This window comes from Taeniopygia guttata, chromosome 12 (assembly GCF_048771995.1).
Source record: "Taeniopygia guttata chromosome 12, bTaeGut7.mat, whole genome shotgun sequence".
In the NCBI taxonomy this organism is placed as follows: Eukaryota; Metazoa; Chordata; class Aves; order Passeriformes; family Estrildidae; genus Taeniopygia; species Taeniopygia guttata.
In genome coordinates this window covers 9160215-9185208 of record NC_133037.1, presented here as the reverse complement: position 1 = coordinate 9185208, position 24994 = coordinate 9160215, and the positions used below count along the sequence as shown (strand labels likewise).

General features: G+C 44.0%; 1 protein-coding gene across 2 annotated transcripts in view; it reads left to right on the top strand.

Annotated features, from left to right (window-relative positions):
- The window catches only part of PLXNB1 (plexin B1), a 73541-nt gene that overhangs the window by 20111 nt on the left and 28436 nt on the right, over nucleotides 1-24994 (top strand). Inside the window, exons 2-5 of one of the 2 annotated variants that reach the window (XM_030282829.4) lie at nucleotides 1520-1791; nucleotides 17724-18867; nucleotides 23387-23569; nucleotides 23971-24099. In XM_030282829.4, coding sequence (XP_030138689.4) covers nucleotides 17734-18867; nucleotides 23387-23569; nucleotides 23971-24099 — 1446 coding nt within the window. In that variant the 5' untranslated portion in view covers nucleotides 1520-1791; nucleotides 17724-17733. The remainder of the gene's footprint in view (nucleotides 1-1519; nucleotides 1792-17723; nucleotides 18868-23386; nucleotides 23570-23970; nucleotides 24100-24994) is intronic. The other variant, XM_030282828.4, reaches the window with a different exon arrangement.

Here is a 24994-nt window from a genome sequence, read left to right as displayed (position 1 = left end):
CTCTCCATCAGCAGGGCAGGGATGTGGGAGAGCAAGAGAGTTTTGTAACATCCCGGTTTGCTGTGGAGCTGAGTGTATCTGTGTGAGGTACTAGTCCCAGTCACCAGAGGGAGAAAGGAGTTTGCGTACCTGTTCAGCCCCTAGGAAGACTCCGAAGTCCCCTCTGAAGTCTGTGTGCAGTCCCTATTCTCAAAAGCTTTTGAATTCAAGGCAAAGTGAACTGCTGTGAGCAAATGGGTCCCAGTAGCGGCATAAAGGAGAGATGAACCATGGGCTCAGAGTGCAGTTACACAGTTTGATTCTGATGGCCTGTGTTTGTGCCGTATAGACCAGGTTATGCCAAAAGCCTGGCAAAGCTGTGGTTAGAGACTGGATTTTTGCTTGTGCATTGGGTGTCTGGCTTTGCATCTGCCCCAGATCTTCTTTGCAAAGAGTGAAGTACTGTGATCCTCCCACTTGCTGTGCTGGCACCTGTGGCAGGAGGATCTGGAGGGGAGAGGGTTTGGGAAGTGTTGCCTGTGTGGGCAGAAGCTTTGTGTAGTGTGGGTTAGCACCCAGTTACAGACCTTAGTGGTAAAACAACAGGGTGCAAATATTCTGCAAATACCAGACTCGAGGTGGATCTTGTTGATTGTTATTGCCAAAATCCTAATAAGGACTGGTAGGCAGGAGCCCTTGTTGTCTTTTCTGCAGCCAGGCTCCTAATAATGGTTGCCGAGCTCTCTGCTCTCAAGTGTTCTGCAGCTCTTTGCTCTGTCCATTTATTCACCCAGCACTGGAAAATGTGGCTGGAGTGGGAGCTGGAGTCCCAGGCTGATCTGAGCCCTGTGCAACACAGACCTGCAGTGGATGCACAAGGAGAAACTCTCTCTGGCTGTGAGGTAGCTTGGGACCCAGGTGCAGCGAAGGCACCAGCGAGAGCTGGCTCCCCTGCAGGGGCAGGGGGTGTGTTCCCATTGTGCCTGTTCCGGTTTGCTCCTGTCCAGCCTCTTCTCATTATTCTCGCCTTGAGCTGTCTCAGGCCCAAAGGCAAAGTGCTGCAGAAGGCTCTGTGGGCTTTCCCTTGAGAGATGTGAGGTCCTTGGAGAGTGGCTGTTCAGGGGAAGCACTGCAGTGGGCTGAATTGAGGCTGTTTCAGGCTGCACAGCTCTGAGCTAATCTCCCAGAGGCAGAGACATTACTCACCAATCAGGAATGTGTCTGTATTTTTCCTAATGAGAACAAAACATTTTATCCCTGTTCATTAGCAGAGAGTTAGCGTGTGCAGTTGCTATGCCAACAGACTCCTCTCCTCCGCAGACACACTGGGGGTGTCCTCCATGCCATGGTTAGAAGGGTGAACAGGAAGGCTGGTTCTGGCAAGAAAGATCCCATTGTTTTCCCAGGGCTGCCTGGACTTTGTGCAGCTGGCCAGACCATGCCTTCTCGGAGGAAGGGAACCACAGTGGGAGTCAAGTGAAACAGATTTAATTTATTGGAAAAATAGTCTTTGCATTTCATGCTCTGTTGTTTTTTCCAGCTTGAGGCACACTCTTCAGTAAGAGAAATGAAGGTGTCTCAACGTTCCCAAGAGTCCAGATGGTAAGCAAAATGTGCCGGGAGTCAGCACTGGGATGCCCATGGACAGCTGCAGCCCGCCGGGCTCCTCCTTGTTCCTGATCATCTCCCTGAGGGTGGCCACTGTCATGCTGGGCAGCCTCTGGATGCTGCTGCGTGAGGAACCCACCTGACCAACTGTACCACCTGTGATTAGTTGGACGAGTTCTCCAGGCACGTGGTCTACTGGAAAGAGTGAGTGGCTGGATGTGGGAATGTTCACTTGTTCCCTTTGCAAAGGGAGCATTCTCTTTATGCAGGGAAATCCTGTGAAGGATGAAGGACATCTCTTCAACAGAAGCTCTGTTCTGTAGAGTTCTGCTGTAAGCAGATCTATTTACTCCAGAGGTTGCATATTTGCTTGTCATTTTTTCCTTTGTCACCCTAACTTTCTTGAGAGAATGATTGGGAATTTTGGATTGCAATGCTACCAAAGTAAGGCCACTGTACACCATTTACAAGACTTCTTGGCACCTCTGGTGCTGCACTTGAAATACAAAAACTACTTTTAAACGTTGAGTTTTCTGTAGAAGTGAATTAATTTAACCTACAGACAGAAACAAACCAAAAAAACCCAAAACAAAACCATGGGTTTCTGATAGTGATCACTAAGTAGAAATGGGCCACTAAGTGTTGCCAAATCTGAAGACAGACTCCTGGAGCAGGAGTGATGTTCATCTGTCTGTCAGTCACCATGGAGTGTGATGAGCTGCTTTGCACTGGCTGAGCTTTGTGGTGTTGACAGCTGTAGACCCTTGAAGAAATGTCTCCCTGAAACTGAATTCTTTCAGGCTGCTTCCTGTTAAACAGGATAGTTACAACTCCGCTGTCACTTTGCCTGATGAAGCACTCCTTAGGTGAATACATGGAATTTGAATATGGGAATTTGAATATCAAATGTAGGGTGGTACGCCAGAGATCCCAGACTGAATAAGTTGCTGGAGATCTGCAAGTCTGCATGAACTTCTGGCTGGGAAGTGAAACCCTGGCACCTGGATACTAGGAGCTGATGTACATGAGTCACTGACTTGCACTGGGGAGATGAGTATCACGTTAGAGCACTGGGAGTACAGGAGCCCTTCATCAGAAACATGTCTGCTTGTTGGACTTGCAGCTCTAACTTCAGGAGAAATGAAATCAGCAGAAATAAAAACAATTTACAAAGTGAGACACCAACCCCCAGCCCAAACCTCTCTGGGGTGCAACCTGTATGTTTCAGTTTGGTAGTAGACCTGGATGGAACTCTTAGATAATAAAGAGCAAGTTTTCAGAAAATCTCTTTCAATCTAGAGCATCCAAGAATAAATCCTGAATACATACAACAAATGTACAAAGATTGGAGAGTCTGGTTGCCTCAGCTTTGAATTGCTCTGGGTAGTTCCAGTAAAACCACTAAATCAAAGCTGTTTGAAATAGGGAATGAGTAAGTACTTGAGATGACTTGAATTCAGGCCAGTCTCTTCTGTATCCATGCTTCAGGGTACATAAAAAAACCCAAGATCATAAGGAGGCCAGAGGACTGTATGTTGTATTCTTTGAGATATTGAGGTGATTCTTTCCAGATCCTATTGAAAAAGTGCTCCAGCAGAAGTACACAAGAGGACATGCTTTTTAGTACCTCTAAGTGTGAAAGATCATGTCTGAACAAACTAACTTCTGAAATGTGAGTTACGGTTATTATCTGAGTCGCGCTCAACTTCATTCCTGTGCAGCCGGAGTAGCGACTTGGTGTTACCTAGGAGAGTGTTACTTGTTCCTTTCTCTCCCCTCCCTTTTAGTTCAGGGACTGATTTTCTGCCCTATTTTCTGTGCACCACCAGTTTTTAAGAATAAAGATAAATACACAACTGCAGTGCTGTGTGCAAGGCAAAAATTCTTCAGGAGAAACATTCACCTTTGCCTCTGAAAACACCTCAGGTGCTCACAGAACTTGGGAGAAGGGTTCTTTTTTTTATTAGGACCAGTTATGGGCCATTTGTGGGGTGAGGTGTTCCTTCTAACCCTTAGTGTGTGGTTCAAAACCCTAAATTGTGGGGTAGGTTTATATTTTTAAGAAGCTGTTAGCAGCAAGTATTGTAACTCTAGGTAATATATTGTTCTGTTTGGTTTAATGTCCTTCTTTCTCTTTTTTAATTCCAGTAATACTTCTACATATCCGCATCTTTAAAAACACTTTTTTGACTCTTAATAGTAAAACTGGCAAAGGACAGAGTAAAGCCAGGAAAATTATTTCAGCCTGACAGGAAAGTTGAGGTTGCTTAGTCAGCTAAGTATGTATTATTAACAAAGTTCAATATCTCATAAAGAACGTGGGAAGCAATTAGGGTTACTGCATTTGTGAAAGAAATCACTCAGGATTTTTGGGAATCACGATACAAACAGTCTCCAAACCCAAATATTCTTATATGACTCTGCAGAACAAGGCCTGGTAACCATATTGTTCTCTGTAGTGTCAGGAAATCTATAAAGACTGTGCCCATACATGAGGAAAAACTGCTGGATTTAAATGTTCATGAAGAATGTATGACCAAATAAAGCTCTGGCACACAATCTTGTGAGGGATCTACCCTCCATCAGGGTAGGCTGATTCAACCATTAGATAATTCGTATTTTCAAAGAACTAACAGGGAAAGAAAGTTTTTTAAAAGTACAGCCTGTTCTGCTGGAAGAAGGGTGCAGCTGAATGCTGTGGCTTGAAAGTAAATTTGCTTTTGAACAAACTCAGTTTAAGGAGTTAGGCTGAATATTTTAACAGAGAACTACCAGATGAGCAATTCACTATAGATTCGGGGAATCCCCGCTGTATTTGATAACCGTCACACTAGCTCCTCCAGCTCTTATGGAAGTTGAGTTTTTTACAGCTTTAGGAAAACCATTGCCATCTTAATAGAGGTATCTTCAGTTTTTAAAATTGGAACAGCAGCAGCAATGAACACAAGTGAGTGTTACCTTCCATAGAAAGCACGACGGAATAAGTTGGGATTCTTCCACCTGAAAAACAATAAATGACAGTTACCTTCAATTCCTGAATCACCTGGAAAGTTTAGAGGGGGAGCAGCTTTTTTTTCCCTCCTTTTCCATTAGAAGTATGAATAAGGTGTTGCATGGAGACAGCATGGAGTAAGCTTAAAACCAAGTAACAACTTAGTCCTTAATGTGTGTAGTTAACGCGGGAAGCTTCTTGTCACAGGATGCTTGTGGATGCCAAATATTTGTGTGTATGTGAGGACATGGGACAGGTCTGTAGAAAGAGGAGCTAATGAAGGTTACTAAATGCATAGAAACCACTTTTATCCCAAGAAGTCCCTGAGCTGCTCATTGTTGAAGCCTGGGAGAGTATTCAGGGAGGTAAAGTTCTAGTATGGGTTTGCTTCAGTCTGATGTTTCAGGCCAGAGCCAGACAAGTGCAGCCTGGTTTGTCAGCATGGGGTGGGAGGGGGGATGCTAATAAAACTGTTAAAAAAAGAGACTGGCACAGCTTGTGTTCTAGGTTGGTTTTGTGTTGCTTGTCATGTACAGCATGCACCTCTTGCTTGCTGGAGGCTCTGCCTTGGGCTGCTGGAGTCTGCAGGCTGTTGACTTGAATTTGAAGAGCGGCGGAGAGTGTATGTCTAGAAACTACACAGGTAGGGAAAGTGGTGTGAAGATGAATATTATAAGCAGAGAAGCTGCCTTTCCCCTTTTCTCTGTGGCAAATGCTGTTCCTGCTATTATGGGGTGGTAAGTTTTACTGAGATACAGAGACTGCCTTAGCTGGTAGCCTACATCTTATTTGTGTTAATTTTCCTCCTTTGAAAGGGTGTTTCTTGCTTTGTAATGGACTCTGACTTGAGCTAAAATGGGTGATAAGCTGATGCATGAACAGTAAAACCTCTGTTCCAAAGCTTTTTCAAACTAAAAATGTCATGGCCTACGTGAGTTCATACTCTTCAGAAGTACTCAAAACACTGGTCCTATTTTAGGTCCTGTCTAAACATTTAAAAATAACTCAGAAACAGGGCTCTCTTCTAGATGCTTCACCCTTGAAAGCCAGCTCTTGCAGTTGGTTTTAGATGCTTACCCAAATGTGCAGAGGGCACAGTACAGAACAGCCATAGTTGTTCCTTTGAACTTTGAATTTCAGAAAGAAGAGAACAAGGTCAGGTTATGTGTCGTTTTGTGTCTTGAGACATAGTCTCTGCTGTTTTGAGTTTTGGGGGTGGGAGATTTAAAACATTTTGTTGACAAACTTTGCTTCTGCAGTCTGTGGGGAACAGCTACGCAGAGCTGACCGGTAGTGGAACTATGGTGCTGTGTATTCTTGGAGGCAGGCTCTTATGACTGAAAACTGAGTTGGTGTGCCTTGGGAGGCTATAGTCCCTCTCCAAGGATACAGAACAGTGTTCTGTGGTGAGCATTACTCCATGGAGTGGCTGAGGAGTTGCATGTTCAGATTACAGCTGTGGGGAATACAGACAGGCCTGGGGCTGAGGGAGAATCCAGGTCAAGGGGCTGAAAATCCTTTCCTGTTGATTGCTCCCCCTTTATCTTGATTTAACCAACTCTGATGCAGGAAGAGGTTTCTGTCCCAAGCCCTAAGTCTCATCATTGCAGGGTAGTAATGTGCTCAGTTGTTACCCCATTTACACAGTATCTTTCCTGGTTTGTTCTCAGTTTCTCAGTTATTGTTTTCATCAGTAGCTTGGCTCAAGCAGTGATTTTCTCTCAGCTTGCTCCTGTGTGTGCTGGACCTTCTGCTGTTCTCCAGATAGTCTGTCCAGATTAGTTTTAGTTTGAACCCATCTTTAGCCAGTATGATCTTTTCTATTCCTAGCTGATCCATGATTTTAGCTAGTGTATTTCCCACTAAGCCCTGAGAAGATTTAAACTGGAACTTTTTATGATGCTAAATTTGTGTGAGCCCCACCATGGACTCCTGGGTTGATGTTGGGTGGCTGATTGCTCAGTTTGATCCATGTGTAAGTCTGAACAGTGCTGTCTGAGCCACACTTTCGTGGGGTTTTGATTAGTTATCTGTGTGTGGCAGAGTACACTGCTTCCTTTCCCAGAGGAAGGCACAGTCCCTGACATGTGTGTGGAATACACAGCTTAAAATAACAGAGGAGGGCTGCCTGGAACTGGGACAGTCTGCAAACAGAACTGTGATGACCACAGGCTATGGTTTATCCTTCTAGCACAGATGTGCATACTTCTCCCTTGTTTCCTTACCAGTCTCTCTGTTCTGTCTAGCTGCTCCTTCTAGCAGAGGAGCAGCCACTCAGCTGTAGAACTCAGTGCTGTTCCTGACAAACTACTGTAAATCTGGTTTTCCTGTCTCCTGGGGACTTTTTTGCCCAGGGGTGACCCTGGCAGGCAGCATGGTCTCGAAATGCCAACAGTCAGCCAGTTATACTGGCTGAAATTCCTGCTCATGCAGTTTGCATTTCAGATTGGCACTGCAGACCTGTTTAGTGCATCTCTACAGCCCTAGGGTGAAGGTCTGAGCTTCCCTGAAAGGAGAAAGAATGAGCCAGTCAGTCCTGCTCAGCCAGTGACTGTCAGACTGTGCAGGTGGGAGGGCAGCAAACCAGATGAAGAACAGTCTCAACCAAAAAGTCTTTAAAATTCATGGCTCTCATGAGCAGGTAGCTGGTTCTGAACCCTTGTGCCTCTAGGACAGCACCAAGGAAGTTTTCTTAGCCCTGAACCAGGAGCTCAAATATTTTGCCAGAAAAAGTTAGGATCTCCTTAATCTGAGTGAACAGAAACTCATGTTTGTAAAGCCACTTGAAGCTATAAAAGTTCTTACTGGGAATTTTTTCTTGTTATACGGTTTCTTGTTCTGGATAAGACATGACTAGATGTCTGCATGTTAACAAAATAACTGGAGAACTCTTGCTCCACATGGTTTATTTCTCTAAGTACCAAATCCTGCAGGGTCCAAGCTTCTGCTTCCTTTGCCACTTAATTTTCCTGTCGCTTATTTTCACTCCTTCAGGCTGTGGACCCAGTGTAGTATGGAGATCATTGCCTGATGACCTGTGCTCGGCAATAGTTCTCTCACCTCTCTCTATATGCAGTCTGGTGCTCTGAATTTTATCCTTGAAACAAGAAACTTCCAAGTGTGGGCAGTGTCTAGCATGGAAGGCTGTGATTGTGCAGTAGAAGAATAAGGCTGCATGGCTGCTGCCAGCTTAGGACTCCTCAACCAGGTGCAACTTGAATGCCCTTCATGGATGGTTCCTGGGCCACCATTCCATGTTGGACTCCATTTGAAAGCACTGAATATCCAGCCTGCATGGGACAGTCTTTGTTCAGAGCTGTTGAGACTGGGGTGAAGTTGATCCTGGCTCTCAGGTCTGCACCCAACCTGTTCAGGCTTCTGAACTAGTGTGGTGAGAGCTGTTGTTCCTTAGATGTGTTATGTAGGTGTGAAGCTTCCCAAGCTTGGGAAGGTCCCCAGGCTTTGTGAACAGCATGGTGTGTTGTTATCTGTTACTGGCTTTGTGAAGGCCCTGGCATTGCCTTCCTGAGGTGGAAGAAAATGTCTGGTCACCTCAGTTATCTAACAAACCTGTGTAACCTAACTGCCAGACGATTGAGGCTAGTAGTTCACAGCTGATGACTGAGAACCTTCCAGGCTGAGGCACTAATTAATGGAAGATAATTGATCAAAGCGTCATTTCTGATAATGCTTTAACATAACTTGAGTAATACAAGGTAGAATATACCTCATCTTGGTTTGAAGGCAAACCACAAGCAGATTGTGGTAGTGATGTGGAGTTCTGTTTATTCTGGTGTCTCTTCTAGGTGGGAGGGGTAGGTACTACTTACGTGGCTGCATTGCATTAAACGTATTTGCGTGTTACAGCCTGTATTTGTAGCTACAGCCAGAACTGCTGACACTCTTGGAGTGAGCGGGGAAGACTGTGAAATTGCTGTCAGGATGTATGGTTCTCCAGATTAGGGGATGGCAGAAAAATGAATTTTATTTGAAATGAAGGAAAACACCAAGAAGAATTCTTCCTGTCCACCCAGGGCACACTAGTTCTTTAACAGTACAGAGCACCCTGCACTGCTCAATGTCTGTAGAGCAAAATTATTTATTCAAGACAGGCTACAGTGCTTAACATTTCTCATTTGCATCTTGACAGCTGGATGGTGGAGCTTGGGATGTGGTCCTTATGTGTCTGCCTGTGGTCTGTACCACTGCTGGCATGAACTCCTTCTGTGGTCAGCCTCTGTTCTCCCTTCCACTGTGCAAACCTGCAGGGCTGAATGCTGGCATGGAGACCATGAGGTTTCCTCTTGGAGTGAAAGTCTAGGACTGGTGCTTTTTCACAAGAGTTTCATAGGATGTTTGAAGCTTCTCTCCTCTCTTGCTGGGTTACTCCAAGGCCAGGCTGGATGCCTTGGGGGTGTGGCCTTTGCCTCTGTGAGAGCTTGGTTAGGGGTCACAGTCCTGTCCTCTGGGAAGCATGTGCTGTTTGCAAAGATCTCTCTCCCTTCTGCAGGGCATCCTGCCAAGGAAAACAGACTCTGAGGCAGAAGTGATTACATTGAGATCGTGTGCTGTCCTGGCTGTTTCTAGATGAAGCAGCTGGGCATTTCTGCTTTTTAGAAATTGGCACAAAACAGCTATGGCAGAGCGGGATTCTGGCTTTTGTAGCTGGTGGAGCCAAAGCTGAGAACAGGAGGATCCTGGCTGAGGCTGGGAGAGGTGCCCCTAATGACAGGGAGGGCAGTGTGGTTGGGAAGGTGTGCCTTGTTTGAGGTGGAGGCCGGTAAAATATGAATCACATCTGTTTGAAGTAGTGATGAAATCCCAGATGAAGGTTTTCTGTAGTACCTGGCCAAACAGTCTGGTGTGCTCCAGCTTTCCTTTCTCCCTGGTTAGAACGGATGGTCCTGACCTACTTTTAGCAATCGTGGTTCTGCTGGGAGCTGCCCAAGGCTTGGCTGCTCCGACGGCACACACGGATCCGCTGTGTTCGCTCTGAGTGAGGAGTTTCCATCGAATGCTTGGCAGACAGGGAAGAGCTGTTCCCAAAAGAGGGACTGTGGGTGCTCTTAACTCAAATCTGCCACTTCTGTGCTCTGTGGCTCTGGTCGTGGATTTGCTTTTCCGTGGTGTGCATTAACTTTTGTGTTGCACTGTCAGAATTCAGTTAGATGGTATCTAAATGTTAACATGAGAGATACTGCCTTCAGAAACAGCCAGGGAGGTCAGGCTGCCAACCTTCTAAATGCATGATTAGGCAGGGCTGGAGTACATTCTTAATATTTAAAAATAAATAAAGTCTATAAATGTACCATAAAAGAGAAGTTTAAATAGAATATCTTCCTGGGGCAAATTGCAAAGCTCTGTGTAGCTCAGTGTCCTGCCTTTGACAAGATCCAGAAGCAGATGCTTTAATGAGGATTGTAAGAAACAGGGCATATGTAATGTGTTGGGTTTGTTTTGATTTAGTTTTTTTTTCATTCTCCCCCCACTCCATTTGCCTCCTAGCTTATGACCATCATCACTTTAGGGCCCAGCTTGGTGTGAGGAGCTGTATCTCATCATCTGATCTTGACTATATCTATTCTCCTTTAATTTATAGAATCCCTCTTCTCACTTGTTTATGTTTCTGGTCTCCATGACATCCTACAGCAGTGAGCTCTACAACTTAATTATGCATTTTAAATGTTTGAAATATTCTACATCCAGTGACAATGTCCCTGAGCAGACTTAGGAAAGTTGTCTGTAACTTTGGTGAGTGCTCTCTTGTTTCTGCATTGTAAAATATGGTAGTATAACCATTTAACTCCATAGATAGCTCAATATTTTTCATCTTGACACTGTCATGTTTCAGAGCTCTTGACTTTTCCTTATCATCTTCCTGGTTGTTTCTTTGTCTGTCCAAAGTCCTGCTCTGCTCGATTGCTCCTTATATGGAAGCTGCTCCATGCTTTTGGTCATCTTTGTTGTCCCTTTTGTTATTGTCTCCTTTTTCAGATGTGGGAATCCGAACTGCCTTCAGCATTTGACAGCATAATGGGATATATGTTTTCTTTCCTAATTACCCCACAGGCTGTATTTGCCTTTTTGCTTGATACTCAGTACTGAACTGACCCGTGAGATTTTCAGTTTTTCTGAGTGATAACAGCTAGTTTTGATCCTGTTATGTTTATATACTTAGAATATTTTTGTTGGTTTTGGTATTTATTGACATTCTGAGATACTGTGTAGTTACTTTAAAGTGCATGAGTTCTCTTTTTACAGTCTTCTCTGAATTTGATTGTAATTACTATTTTTTTTAATAATAAAATTTGCCACTTCTAGACAAATTCCTCTTCTCAGATCTTATGTGAACATACTGAACAGTGCAGATTGCAGAATAAGTTCTTGGCAGATCCCACATCTGACAGGGAAACACCTGTCTTTTAACTACTTATTTAATCATGACAGGGACTGTGACTTTAATTCTACAATAGCTTAACCTTTTTTTTTTCAAGGGTCTTAGCTGACAGTTCTTTTAAAATCAATTTGGTTAATGTTAACCAGATTAAAAATTGGCTCTTGGATCTCGATGAAACAGAAATGAGAAATCTAAGCTTAGGATTTCCTGGGTGCTGCAGAGTTTTCTCTGTGCTCCACATATTCAACTATACTTTGGCAACAATTGGCTTCCTGAACTCATGCAAGCAAATTAGTTTTTATGTGGAGTGATGGGCTTAGATTTATGTAGTTTATCATAGAAACAGAGAATTTGCTCAGCAGAGCCAATTGGATGGCTAACTTCAGCGAACCTTGCTTTCCTAGCAGGGTTTTATTACAGCTGTAAACCTGTCTAGGCTCTTTGGAGATACTCTGAGAATGGAATTTTTTTCCCTAGCTATTTTTTTTTTTTTCTAATTGAAAGAATATTTAAGTCACTGATGGTATTTGTCCACGTGCAAATGTGACATGTGATATGGCAGCTAGAAGATCAAGGGGTTCTGGTTTGGGTAAATGGAGAACTGGTTGGTTCAAACTGGGGAAAATAACATTTGAGGGCAATGTCAGCCAAAGGAGTGGCCTGTCTGGGTCAGGTCCTGTCAAAAGAGAATGCTTATCCAGCTCAGGTAGCTAAAAAAGTAGGGTGTTGACATATTGGGAGGAGCTCAGAGAGCTACTAGGAAAATTAAGTATTTCTGGCTGAAGAAGCTCAGACCACTTAATGTATCTGTCCAAAGGATTACACATGGACGCAGTCTGTGATTTGGGAAAGCTCAGAGCTGGCAGCATGTGTAAGTGAAGGATTGCATTATGCTTGTCTGCCCTTCATCTACTTCTTAGGCATCTATTATTGTCGGCTGCTGCAGCTAGGGTTTCTGTGTAGGTGGACCTCTGTCAGACTTAGAATAGCTGTCTTTATCTTCTTGCCCAAGGAGGATTAAGAAGGAGGATTAGTTTTCAAACTGTTCATGCAAATAGTGACTAGAAGCTTCTTTGAGTTGGAAGATTTTGTGACAAGCAAAGTTAGACAATATGAGAAGGCATTTTACTTGGGGTAAAATGAGAGAACCTTCAGGCATCAGCTTGCTGGGTTAAGGTGGTAATTTCTATGACTTGGGAACCCTAAGAAAAAATCCTGGTATCATGAGGAGACTTTAGTCAGGCGCTTATGGGCTAGAGGGGATGTTTAGTGGTGTTCTGTGGTTTGATTACACAAGAAAGTTGGAGCAGATCCTAAAGGACTTTAATCTTCAAATGGGTAACACTGGCAGAACACTATCTTTTGGTTGTGTTAAGATGCTGTGAAACTAACAGCTGGCTTGATTTCCCCTTCTAAAAATGCACATGCAACATGGTCTTGAGGTCACATTGAGTTAGTGCTTGAGAGGATGGTAAAATGGAAAAGTCAACCATTGATTTGCAATGATAGAGTATATATGAAGAAAGCTTCTTCAACAGTAAGCATCTTGTGGTTACTTTTTATTCCTTGTAAATGTTTGTGTAGTTTGTCTTGGTTTGTAAAAAGCTCACTATTTAACATTGTATTAATCATTAACACTTCATTAACCAGTTGTACTGGAAGTTTATTGTTTATAATACATTTTCATCAGTGCAAGGATAAAGTTTGGTTGTGCTATAGCTGTTTAGAGGAAATACCTGTTTGCTACCATCAGTCAATTCCAGTATGGCTGAAATTAATATTTAAGTATCCCCAGAGATGTAGAAGCACTTTCTGCAGTTTTTCGAAAGAGCAGTGCACGAGCATTACTGAAATAACAATATTTTGTGAAACATTCTTTCAGTATAACTTCAACCCCCATCCAGAAAGGTACCTTGTAATGTTCAGCAATAACTATCAAGGGTTTAGAAAACATAATTTTCTCAAGTATTTATCTAAGAATGCTGTTAATTCTGTAGTACAGAATTTCTGACACCTTGCCGTTTCATATCTGATACTGTCTTTAAGGGTTTGGGGTTTTTTTATAAGTTATTTTGACCTCAGCTTTGTTATTCACATCTGGTATAACAGAGATCCCTTGTCTGTGCCAGTCCTGCTCTGACAGGATTGCTTGAACTTGAGATTCTCTTTGGGGTCAATTTTACTTGGAAAACAGTGATTTGTGTTCATCTCTACCAAAGCTTTTTTGCTGCAAGTCTTCTTAAACAGCAGAGCAGGGAACTGGCGTGGTAGTAGTAAATAAGACTCAAAGAAGATCTGTTTATTTAATGGGAATGCCATCTTTCACAGCAGAAAACAGCAAGTCTCTGTTGAGCATATGAAGCTTAGAAGGGGGCTATAATTCAGGGCTTTTGTGCAGAAAAAATAGCAGTGGTCGTCTTCCTGCTGCTGGGTCATTTGAATGTGCTGGAGCACGAGGGTCGTCGTGCAGCTGGAAGAACGGTGCTTTTAATTTTTAAATCTTTTAGTGCTCACACTGTGAATTGGCTCTGCAAATGATAAGGTGGAAATTGCAGGTGCAGGTTTCAGAGACCTAATTTTTTTCCAAGGCTAATTTTGCTGGGTTTGGTGGTGAGCATAAAATCTAGCCTAGAAGTTGGAACATTAACTGACCTCTCTATGTTTGGAGGATAGAATGTGGTATTAGGGAAATAATCTGGGAGGATTGGAATAAGCTCTGTGTTGATATGCTGTTAAAATGTGCCCAAATGCGTTCTGGGTTTGTTTTTTTATTAAATAGGCAAAGTTTCTCAGAGGGATATGTGAGGTCAGAGAGGTAAAAATAGTGCTACAGAAAACATGGTCTTAAAATTTTAAGTAACGGAATAGTGTCATTTCTTTAATGTTCCTGGTTGTTGTTACGTGGCTGTGATATAAATATTCTGTGGCAGAATTGACTAATCCTCCAGCCCTTCTGTTGTGATCCAGATTAAATAAATGAAACTCAGCAGTATTATTTGGATATTAATATTTTACAGTGAGTTAGAGGCAATATTCAGAGTATTGTCTGGAACATTTTCCTGTTTAATGAGAATTCATCGAAAAATGCAATATTTAAAATGAATCTTTAAACCTTGGCAATTGCATTCAGAATTAATTAAAGGCTACACACTTTTAGTGCAATCTGTCTGCAACAGCTGTGTTATACACTAGCAGTGAGCACAGGAAGCAGAATGGTTCAGTAAATCCATAAAGAGCTCTGTAGTGTAGCCTGTCATGAAACCATCAGATTTAAATGTAGGTTATCCTCCTCCTTCCTGTCTTCCCAGAGAGGTTGTCATGGGCTTAACTGAAAGGCAAGCATAAAAAAGGCAGTGATGCCTGTGCTTGAGAAGGAACTTGGGAAATAGAACCAAAACACACTGCTGGCTTTTTTTCCCTCTCTATTCTCATGTAGGGTGCAAATGCTTCAAGCTACTGATAGCTACACAGTCATGCTCATTTCTAATGTATGTTTGCTCACCTATCAATAAATACAAGTTCATTTGCTAATGGGTCTTTAGCAAAGAGCAACAAAGAGCACTATATTCAGTGTTTATCCATTGTGCAGGGTGATTAGAACCAGCCTGCAGAACATGCTGTACTACCATTCTGTTTTGTTTTCTCCGTTCTCATAGAGTCATGAGGACCAGGGACTAGTTTCTTATCTGAATCACTTTTAAGGACTAGCTCTTCACAAAGTTACTTCCGGGGGATATTGGAGACTGTAAGAAGAGTAGTTATATGTTAGAGCCTTGACCATAGCAAGATCTGATTATGGTCTGCTGGAATGAAGGACTATTTGATTTTCCAACCTCTTTCCAGTAGAGGTGCTCCAACAGGTAAAATGCTTTCAGTGAAACATTTGGAGTAGGTTCAAATACAGATCAATGAGCTTGTAACAAGATCCATGTTGCTGGAGTAGTGTCATGTGAGCTGAAATACTGGTTAGTTCTGCCTTGGTGGTTGCCAGTGGGGCTCTATGGGACACTGAGCAGAGTCGTGTAGTTTGTAGGCATAACCTCTAGCCAGAAAGCCACTGTTTCAGAATCCATAAATCCTGGAGACACATGCCGATTTTACTTTGTAAGTGCTGGCAGAGGAAGGTTGCATTAGATTACAGATTCTTCATAGTGGTGTAGTATAATGACGTCTTGTGATTCTCAGCTGCTTCCAGATCAAAGATACTCTTCTCCATGTCATTGTTGCTGTTCACAACATAGTCAAGCTCCTGCTGTTGGATGGCCATCAGCCTATTGTTTTGTTTTCAGGCACTTTCAGCTTTGAAACTGAGGAGACTCCATACAGTCGCGCAACAAGCCGTCTTGACATCTGCATGATGGCAGTGCAGAGGTATAGAGACAGTTGTGTGGTTGTGTCCTTAAATCAAGTTCTCTCCAATAGAAATTATGAAAAAGCATTAAAATAACTGACATGTTGGAGTTGGAGCAAGATAATTTCTGCTGATGTCAACCTGAAGGGACAGAGTCAAATTAGATCTCCTTCCTTCAGTCCATGTGTATCTCCTGGCTGGGTTCTCCCACATGATGAGGGTTTCTCTCAGGTGCTGCAATGCACTCGCCACTCTGGAAAAGAGACTCCTAGGGATGTTCAGGGCTGTTTGCCAGTCTGGGTGAAGCAGAGTGTGTTCATAGCTCTGAAGCAGAAAGCGCCAAGTGTCCATTATCAGGGCAAACAAAAGCCCCAGTGTGCACGTAGCCTAAACACGGCGCTGGTGCAGTGTGAATCAGCGGCTGTGTGCTCTGGGGGAAAGCTGCCAGCCCAGGGCCAGCATTCCTGTGCCCGGGCATATCCTGACAGTGCTGCCTACTTACCTACAAGAACCGTGTGAAGTGGAGCTTTTCCAGAGCTTCACAAAGCCTATATTTAATAAAGTGTTATTTTTATAATACCTTCCATCCGCTGGATTTCACAAGTAAACTAATCCTCTCAACTGGTCTTTAGGTAGAGCAAAGATGCCAGTTTTACTGACAAAGGAGCTGGAAAGCAGACTTCTGTGGGAGTTTTTTGCAATAGCAGGGGAGTAGAAGATGGATGTAGAGTCTTATAGCTATTGTTCTCAGCATTGCTACTGTGTTTTCTGCACATTGTGTGCAGAATGAGTGTAAGACAGTTTATGGGTTGAGAAGTTTGTGAGGATTAAGTCCTGCAGTAACTGCTGGAGTAGTTTACTCTTGAAATGCTGCAGATCTTTTTCTACCTCTTTGCTTTAAGCACGTCTGAGCTAAAAGCACTTTCAGCTTACCAGGAAGACCCAAGAGGGCTGATGCCCTAGGAGGGAAGTGATGATAGTTTTCTTAACTTTAACTACAAAATTAATATCACCCCTAAGGAGCTGAGTTGCCAAAATGAGCAGAGCAGATTACAGGGCAGTTCTGGAGGAGATACTGTACTCATCAGCTCCATGGAGCCTCTAACCCAGCTTGGCAGCTGTGTAGCTCTGTGCAGCTTTGATACCCTTGTCTGCAAGAGGGAGGGAGGGGTGGAAGGAAATAGACACAGCTGCATCCCCACCTACTTCTCCATTTAAATGAGGTGGTACTCATAGTAAATTATTGAGTACTTGCAGCTGTTTCCCTTTCTCCATGGGGAAAGTGTTAATCTAAATGTTGCAGGTACTTATTACCACATTTCCACTGCTGTGGGGTTCCCCATCTTGTCCTGAGCAATTGTTTCCATCCATGGCATGGCTTGAGTGGATCATAGTAGGTTTGAAAAGGAGATGATCTAAATATCCTCTGGAGAGGAACTGAAAAGGTCTGGTGGTTCCCTGGGTCTGTCCAACATCCACCCTACCTGGACTTGCTTGCACTTTGAGACATGGGAAGGAATGGAGCATTGTCCACAAAACAGGCATGTTTAAATCACCTTTCACAGTACTGGGAGAAGTGCATTGGAGAAATGAGCACCAGTAAGAGACTTCTACCCCAGAGAGTGCAGTGACAGGTGAACAGGTAAAGGTGATCTCCCCCTCACCTGGATGTGCTGTGTAACTTCCCAAGAAGATGGGATCTGGCTTGACAAGACTGGTGGCAGACTGGTAGCCTCAGGGGGGAGGCTAGGAGCTGGTGTGACTGATATTCCAGAGGCTTAATCCTGGCACCCAGGTTCTGCTTGGGTGGGTGATGCTCAGTGCCAGAGATGGCATGGGAAGGTTTCTTTTGAAGCATGAGTGGAGCAGCCTTAGACCCACAAGAGGCTGTTGATAGCCTAAGTGATAACAAAGAGAGGGTTTAATTATGATATCTGGATCAAATACAGAGTGAAGGGCTTGTAAGTTTGCTCCAAACTGGATCTCAGCTACTATTTTATTTAAATGATGGTCCTGCAGGTTATGTTTGTCTTATACAGTGGTTTGTTTTACTGTGGTGTTGCTCATTAACACCATATGCAATGTGCTGGCTCCTATGGAAATTTGGTCCTGTTGTGGAGAACTTCCAATACAGATCGTAGCTCAGCTGTGCAGGCGTTGAGTTAAATGTGGATTTTTCTGATGTTACAAAAGTAGTGAGCAGCTCCAGTGTTGCATTTACTTGCAGTATTGCAGCTTCTCCTGAGGATGCTATTCCTGTCATCTTGGTGTGGAGCTGGCTGAATTAAATCTCTGATACTCCTGAAGGCCTCGTGCTGTGGGTGCTATGAAAGATTTTGTGTGTTAATCTTTGCTTCTGGCTCCAAGGAGTTATAACAGCCTTTCCTCTTTTGCAGAGTGTTTACCATGCCTCTGGGAACGTTCCTCCTTCCTGTTCTCTGTTTCTTGGGAGCATCAATTCCATGGGGACTGCAGTATGTCACATTCTCACACAATGCTACAAAATTCCTCCACCTGTCCATGGACTTGGAGTCTGGGACCATTTATTTGGGGGCCACCAACTTTCTCTTTCAGCTGACATCTGACCTGCTGTTGGAGAACATGGTTCAGACTGGGCCAGTTCTGGACAGTAAGGATTGCCTCCCGCCAGTCTCAAAACTGGAGTGCCCTCAGGCACACCACACTGACAATCACAACAAGCTGCTACTGGTGAACCCTGTGCAGAAGGAGCTCATTGTGTGTGGCAGTGTCCACCAGGGAATCTGTGAGAAGAGGAGCCTGGCGTCCATTGACCACGTCCTCTTCCGGCCAGAGAGCCCTGGTGACACTCAGTACGTTGCTGCCAATGATCCCAACATCACCACTGTGGGACTCATCGCCTACTCGAAGGATGAGGTGCCCTTGCTGTTTGTGGGACGGGGGTACACTAGCCGAGGCGTGGGAGGAGGAATTCCTCCCATCACGACCCGGAATCTCAGGGCCCACGGAGGGGATGTTCAAGCAACAGACTCTCACTCCATTTTCTCCTATGAGGAAACGGCAAAACTGGCTGTGGGCCGGCTGTCAGAGTACAACCACCATTTCATTAAATCCTTCACTTACCACTCCAGTGTCTATTTCCTCTTCTACCGGCGGGACCTCAAATCCCAGTCGCGTGAGTACAAGACCTACATCTCACGCATCTGCCTGGATGACTCCCACTATTACTCGTATGTGGAGTTACCTCTGCTCTGCCAGAGCAAAGCCAATACATACAGCCTCCTGCAAGCGGCCTATGTCACCCGGCCAGGAAAGGAGCTGGCCCAGGGGCAGCTGGACACCGAGGGGGAAGTGCTGTTCGCAGCTTTCTCTGCCTGGCAGGCTTCCTCTGGGAAACTGAGCGAGGAGTCTGCGCTCTGTGTCTACACAATGGAGGAGGTGGATCGCCTGACCAACTGGACTAGGGATGTTTGCTACATGAGAGATGGGAAGTCAGAAGAAGGGACAGAAGTGGCATATATTGAATATGATGTCAGTTCCAACTGTGTCCAGCTGCCAGCGGTAAGTGGCTTTGTGCTTTTGAGCAGTCTGCAGCGTGTTCTTGTGTTGTTCTGTGTTCCTGACGTTATCTTGCTTACACAGATGGATGTTGAAATCTGGGTTAAGAGCCTTTGGGCTCAGTCTGTTGTGTCCCACATGGGCAGGATTCCTTGCAGAGGGAGAGGATCTGTATGTGGCAGTAGGAAGAACATCTGGTGTGACCTGGCCCTGAGGCCTGTCTTGTGGCAATACCAGGCAAGAGCACTGAAGCTGCTGTTCAAGTCCTTCTTTATCTGCGTCATCTCCTGGTCTGCACTGCAGGGAAGGAGAGGAGCATGTGTATGTGCTCCTGTGTGTTGGGAAGGGAATTTTAGGGGTGTGCTGGGTCCCTATTGCTTAGGGTGAAGTGCACCTCACAACAGCTTCCTGTAAGGGCACTCGGGAACAAAAAGGAATATTAGCAAAATGAAGTGTCAACAAAGAGACGTTTAAAACCCTCCTGCATGAGCTCCTGTGCAACAGGTTTTAAGTGACCCTGCTTTGGCAGAGGGGTTGGACTAGATGGTCTCCAGAGGTCCCTTCCAACCTCAATAATTCTGTGATTCTGTGAAAATCACAGTTTCCTGTAGACTGCTTTAGTCCTGCAGACTTTTGGGCACAAGAAGGACCTTCTCCTGAGCTGACTTTTTCTCCAGAGCTGTAAGAGGTGATAATCCTTTAAGTTCAGCGACAAAAGCATGATGGGATGTTGCAGGATAAAAATGTGACCTACAGTGACTGTGACCCTGAATTCTCACCATCTGGCAGCCACACTGGCTGCAAAATCAGAGACAGCGATTCAAACACAGGGCAGCAGTGCTCTCCTGGATGCAGTGTCGTGGCATGAGGCTCTGTGACTATGAGCAGCCTGTTTGCACCAAGGGTATTTCAGATTCTTAGCAGAGCAGTATGTTATCTTGTGTCTTCTCTCTACAGAACAGGCTGTCCAGAGAATTTCCTCTTCCCAGCCTGGTGCTGCAAAGAGCAAAGCGTTACCACAGAGCTTTAGAAGTTTCTGGGGTTGGGTGTGTGGTTCAAAACCAGTCTTAAAATTATGGTTTTCCTTTCAGTAGCTGAAGCTGACTGTAGAGCACTTGTGGGACAAGGGAAGGGTAAAGAGCAGCCTTGGAGCAGAATGGGAGCAAGGGTAGGAGGAGTATGTAAGAGTTGGGAAGAAGGAGACTGCCCAGCTTGATGTCCTGCTTTCACTGTATTTCTTAGGCATGCCTTGTGAGTCCTTTGAAAGACCACATGGAATGACTTGTTGCAAGCGATTTTTAGGGGAGCTTAAGAGAGTTAAATGTTGAACAGGTATGAGCAGATGAATCCTTCATTCAAAATGATGTGTAGAGTACCCTTATACCATTTGATCCAATGGAGAAGTGGATGCACAGGGTGGGAGAAAAAGGCAGTCTCTGTGATTCCTGGTGCATGATTCCGGGGTCCCAGCTGTACGGTTTGGCTTGAGTGGGTTGACCATAGTGTGATGTCTTATTAACAAGTGTGTCCAATGATACGTAAATGTCTTAACAAACCTGATCCTTCACCATTCAGCACATGGTAGTGGTTGTCGTTCAAATTGTATGTAACATCATGTAAAGTTCTGTGCCAGCTCTAGCCTGCTTCAGTCAGGGCTGAGTGGAAGTGGCTGTCAGTGGACATTTTATTCAGGAACAGTTTTAACTTGTTTTCAATGGTGACAGCTGGATGTAAGGATAATGCTAATTAATTTCACTTTTTTCTGCCTCCAAACTAACTAGTGCGTAAGGTATGCCCTTTTCCTTAGTTAGCTCTGCCTCTGGGTTTTAGCCCAAAAAGGGAGGCTAAAAATGAGTTTTACAGTTCAATACAATCTCTTCAACTGGGGAAAAAAAAATTCCAGCTTGTTTTCATAAGAATTTCAGATCCAGTACATTTGTTCAGTTTGCTGGAGATTCATTAGTTACAAGATCCAGGAGGCTGTGTAGATGCTGTTTAGTGACTTAATAAATTGGAAGTGTGAAACATGTTTCTACAAGGCTTGGGAAGGCTGCATGTCTTCTGTGGGTGTAGTTTTCAAGGCATGTATCTTGTCCTTTTGGTTTTAGTCCTTTCCATGCATAGATATAGCTTGTCCTATTGTTGTTTCCTACCTGTGCAGATAGGATACACACAGCAGAAATCACAGCAGCAGCTGCTGCATTTCATTAAGGCACTGGATGATTCCTCAAGTGCATTTTCTGCAACGTTGCCAAGATGTTATTCATTGCAAGCAATTCAAATAGCTTCTATGTAAATTTATATAAGTACTTTATACAGACAGCCCCTGTGAGGCCACGGCTGGGCTGTGCCAGTACTGGGAGAGCTTGCACAGGTCACGTTGGTTTATGGTAGATAAATGTTCTGTGTGAGGTGACTTGCCCTTGGCATCACATAAAGGCAACAGCAGTGCTGAGCACGACTGGCTTACAAATATTTCTGACTTGTATGTGGACTTTTTTTTAAACAGTCTTTGAAAAATCAGCCAGTAGTGAGATCATTAGGCTCCAGAATTTGTACAAAGGTTGCAAAAGATATCTCAAATCCCATTCAAAATAAGCACTTAATGCTTTGGAACATGGAATTTTGGCAGTGGCTTGCTTCCTAATAAATCTTATAGGAAATGGATAGCTGGACAAATAGAAATCTTTAAGTTACAAGAAGATGATGGAAGAAGCTTAAAAATCAAATGACAGGTGGTAAGAAAAATACATACTACTAAAAATGAATGATAGTTTAGAGGATGGTAAGAACAAGCAATCATTAAAAGCTATAACCTCCTCAGACTTTGTCAGAATCTTATCCTAAGTGTGCAGAAAAATAATTGAAAGGAAAACAATAAAGCACTGGACTGAAAGCAGTGCTAGACTAACTGACATGGTTTGTTAATGGAACTGCTGTGTCAAGCCTTGCTTGCCTGCTAAGATAATGCATTTGAGAAGGGAACAGAGCTGAGCAGGTTAAATATATTTTACTGTGGGATTTCCATAGACCTTACCAAAAGCTGCTGATTGCTTCTAGTTTCTTCAGGAAGTAGCCAAGTATTTAAAAAACAAACAAAGCCAACAGCAACACAAACAGCACAAAAAAAACCCAAAAAAAAAACAAATTAAAAAAAAATAGAAATGGGAGGAGAGGGGAGAAAGGGCCAAGTTTTCCATGAGATCAGTGAGTGGAGATAAGCAGACACCTCAGGAATGCCATGATGTTCTGTTATCATGGATCTCTGACGGGGGCAGCTCCATTGCCTGGTGCCGGTTGGTACCGCGCAGCCTGAGCTGCCAAATGCAAAGCCACAGACAGCAGACAGCAGGAATATGTAACCCTGCTCACAAGGAGTCTAAATTGAACCACGGTGCCTGAGGCAAGAGAGAGCTGGAGTCAGTATGGACTGCACAGTTAATGTGCTGCTCCACGCTTAGCTTTGTCAGAGTAATTAGTAAGGGGCTGGAGAGGAGATTGAAAACATTATCCATAAGGGATTTTGTGATGAAAATACTGAATTTACACAAGCCACATTGTCTGAAGACAAGCCACTGATCAATTAAAAAGTGGTCTTTTAAATATTAATTGTTGAGTGAACAATCGTGTTTTCAGTCTCCAAAAGGATACTGTAAAATTGAAATTGATATGGAACAAGGTGCCAAAAAAGATATAAAGCAACAGAGGAACTATCCTAGACAAGACTGAGTTTGTTACTTAGGAAAAAGATGAATCATAATGAGATATCTTTTCTCTGCACACAACAAATAGTAAATACGTTTGCAGCATTTGTTAGAATACAGTAAGTGAAGGTTTGGTGGCACTGGGAGGGAGCTAACTGGAACAGAAGAATGACTATTTCTGCATAGAGCAGTGGAGTTAATGTTCAGAACTCTCACAAGGCTTAGAAGGATTGAAGCAGTGTGCAATGATGTCTTTTGTATGTGCTCTCTGATTCCTAAGTGAGGTTAGTAAGCTCTTTGGAGCAGGTTGTGTCCCACTCTGTGTTTATGTATGTCCTGATGCACTGGGATTCTACTTCAGGCTTAGTAGTTAACTTGTAGGTGTTACAGCAAAACCATGCAAATTGCTTGAGGTGAAACTTGTCACAAGGTGGCTTTGCACTGGAAACAGAAATTCTCTTTTTTTCTTTGTTCAGGAAAACACAATCTTCCCCAAAGCAGTATCATGGCAGCGTGTAACAGCAATGTTTTTTGGAGAACTTGAGGGAGTTTGAATGCATTTCATTACTGATGCTGAATGAACTGGCTGAAATGTTTGCAGGATTCTGTGAGGGTACAGACGGCCAACATACCTAAACTAATTATTAAAATATGGGTGGTTTTGCCCTCAGTAAAAAAGGCTTAGAGGGGTTAAAGCTGAATTCACTGCTGGAGAATTTGGGTAGAAGGGGGATGGTGGGAAATGTTAAATGTGATAATGTTATTTGTACCCATTTTTTTGGTACTGATTTCCCTGTTCTTTTCACTCCTCCAAAAAGGACACCCTGTATGCCTATCCCTGTGGCTCTGACCACACTCCCAGCCCTATGGCCAGCCGGGTACCCTTGGAAGCAGCCCCGCTCCTGGAGAAAACTGAGGCCCGTCTGACAGCTGTGGCAGTGAATGTGGAAGATGGCCACACCATTGCTTTTCTGGGAGACAGCAGAGGAAGGCTGCACAAGGTAGGATCTGCATGAAACTAACCAGGGATGCTCAGGTAGAAGGGGAAAAGGGCAGTTTTTATTTTTCCCTGGGAAGTTGGGTTCCTACTAAAAATCATTACTATCAGATGGTCTCTTCTCACCCTGTACTGCCTGTGGAAAATGTGAATGCCCCAAACGTGGTCACATTGCCTTTGGTTACACCTGCACTGAGCCAGCAGCAGGGCTGGTGCGTCCTATGTGGTTTGCACAGGTATTTCTGGGTATGTGCTTCACGTGGCTGAAGTCACTGCATGGAGGTTCTGGTGGGAACTTAAAATCCTTGCACACAGCAGCAGTTCCAGTTTGTTCCTGTTGTAGAGCATGCAACACCAGCTCCTGTGGTGGTGCTTTGCCTGCTCACAACTGTGACTCTCTTGCAGGTGTACTTGGGAGCCCAGGGAGAGGCACACACTTATGCTTCGGTATCTATCCAGGTGAACAGCATGGTAAGTGGAGACCTGCTGTTCGACCAGTTGCAGGAGCACCTCTTTGTCATGACCCAGTCCATGGTAAGAGCAATTTCATCCTTTCCACAGAGGAGTTGAAAACACTAGATGTCCAGACAAACTGCTGACAGGAGCAGGGGAGGCAGAGAAACTGCACCTGGCTAAGCCTGTGCTGGGCAGCAGCTGCCTGACAGTTTTCTTACAGGAATGGGGACTGACCTTTCCCAAAAGCTGGAGGAAGCATGGAGAAAGCCTTGTTACCCTAATCCATGGCTTGTTTGCGTGTGCATTTCTGAAGTCTGTCAGGCTGTCTCAGCAGTGATGGAGCAATGTGAACTGCAGGCTGTAAAAAGCTGCTCTGCTGGCATGAATACAAGGGACCACCAATTCCTGAATTCTGCTATGTTGAGCAGGAGCTGTTTGGACAACAGTTTGAATCTCCACTTGAGCAGAAGAAAGCTTCTGGGTTCACATGTGGCCCATCTTGTTTTTGCAGGAGTTTAAAAAGAGAAAAGAGAGGTTTTGTGTCATTAAAGTGTAGCACTTCTGGTTATAATCAGTTAAAAGATCAAACTGTTCTTCTGTAACCTACCAAAAGCAGAAATGTGTGGGAAATGTATTCAGGTAACAGAGGTGTTTTCTAACCAGGGGTATAATAACAGTCTTGCAGATGAAATCAGGCTATGGAAGGACCCATGTGAGGCACCTTTCTCTTTACCCCTGTGTTCTGTAATTTGATTTGTGCCTAGGGGCAGTTGGAGGAGAAGAGGCATTGCAATGCCCCATGCCTTAGGGATGTTGGTGTCTGCTGAGTAGGAAATCCAGCTATGGATACTTTATTTGAGAGGATTTTTACCACCTCTCATATCAGCTCCTTGAGCTGGAATGAAAAGGATCCTCCTAGCAAAGGAAAAGCAGTCCTTGAGTTACCCTGAAGGAAAGAACAAACAAAAAATGA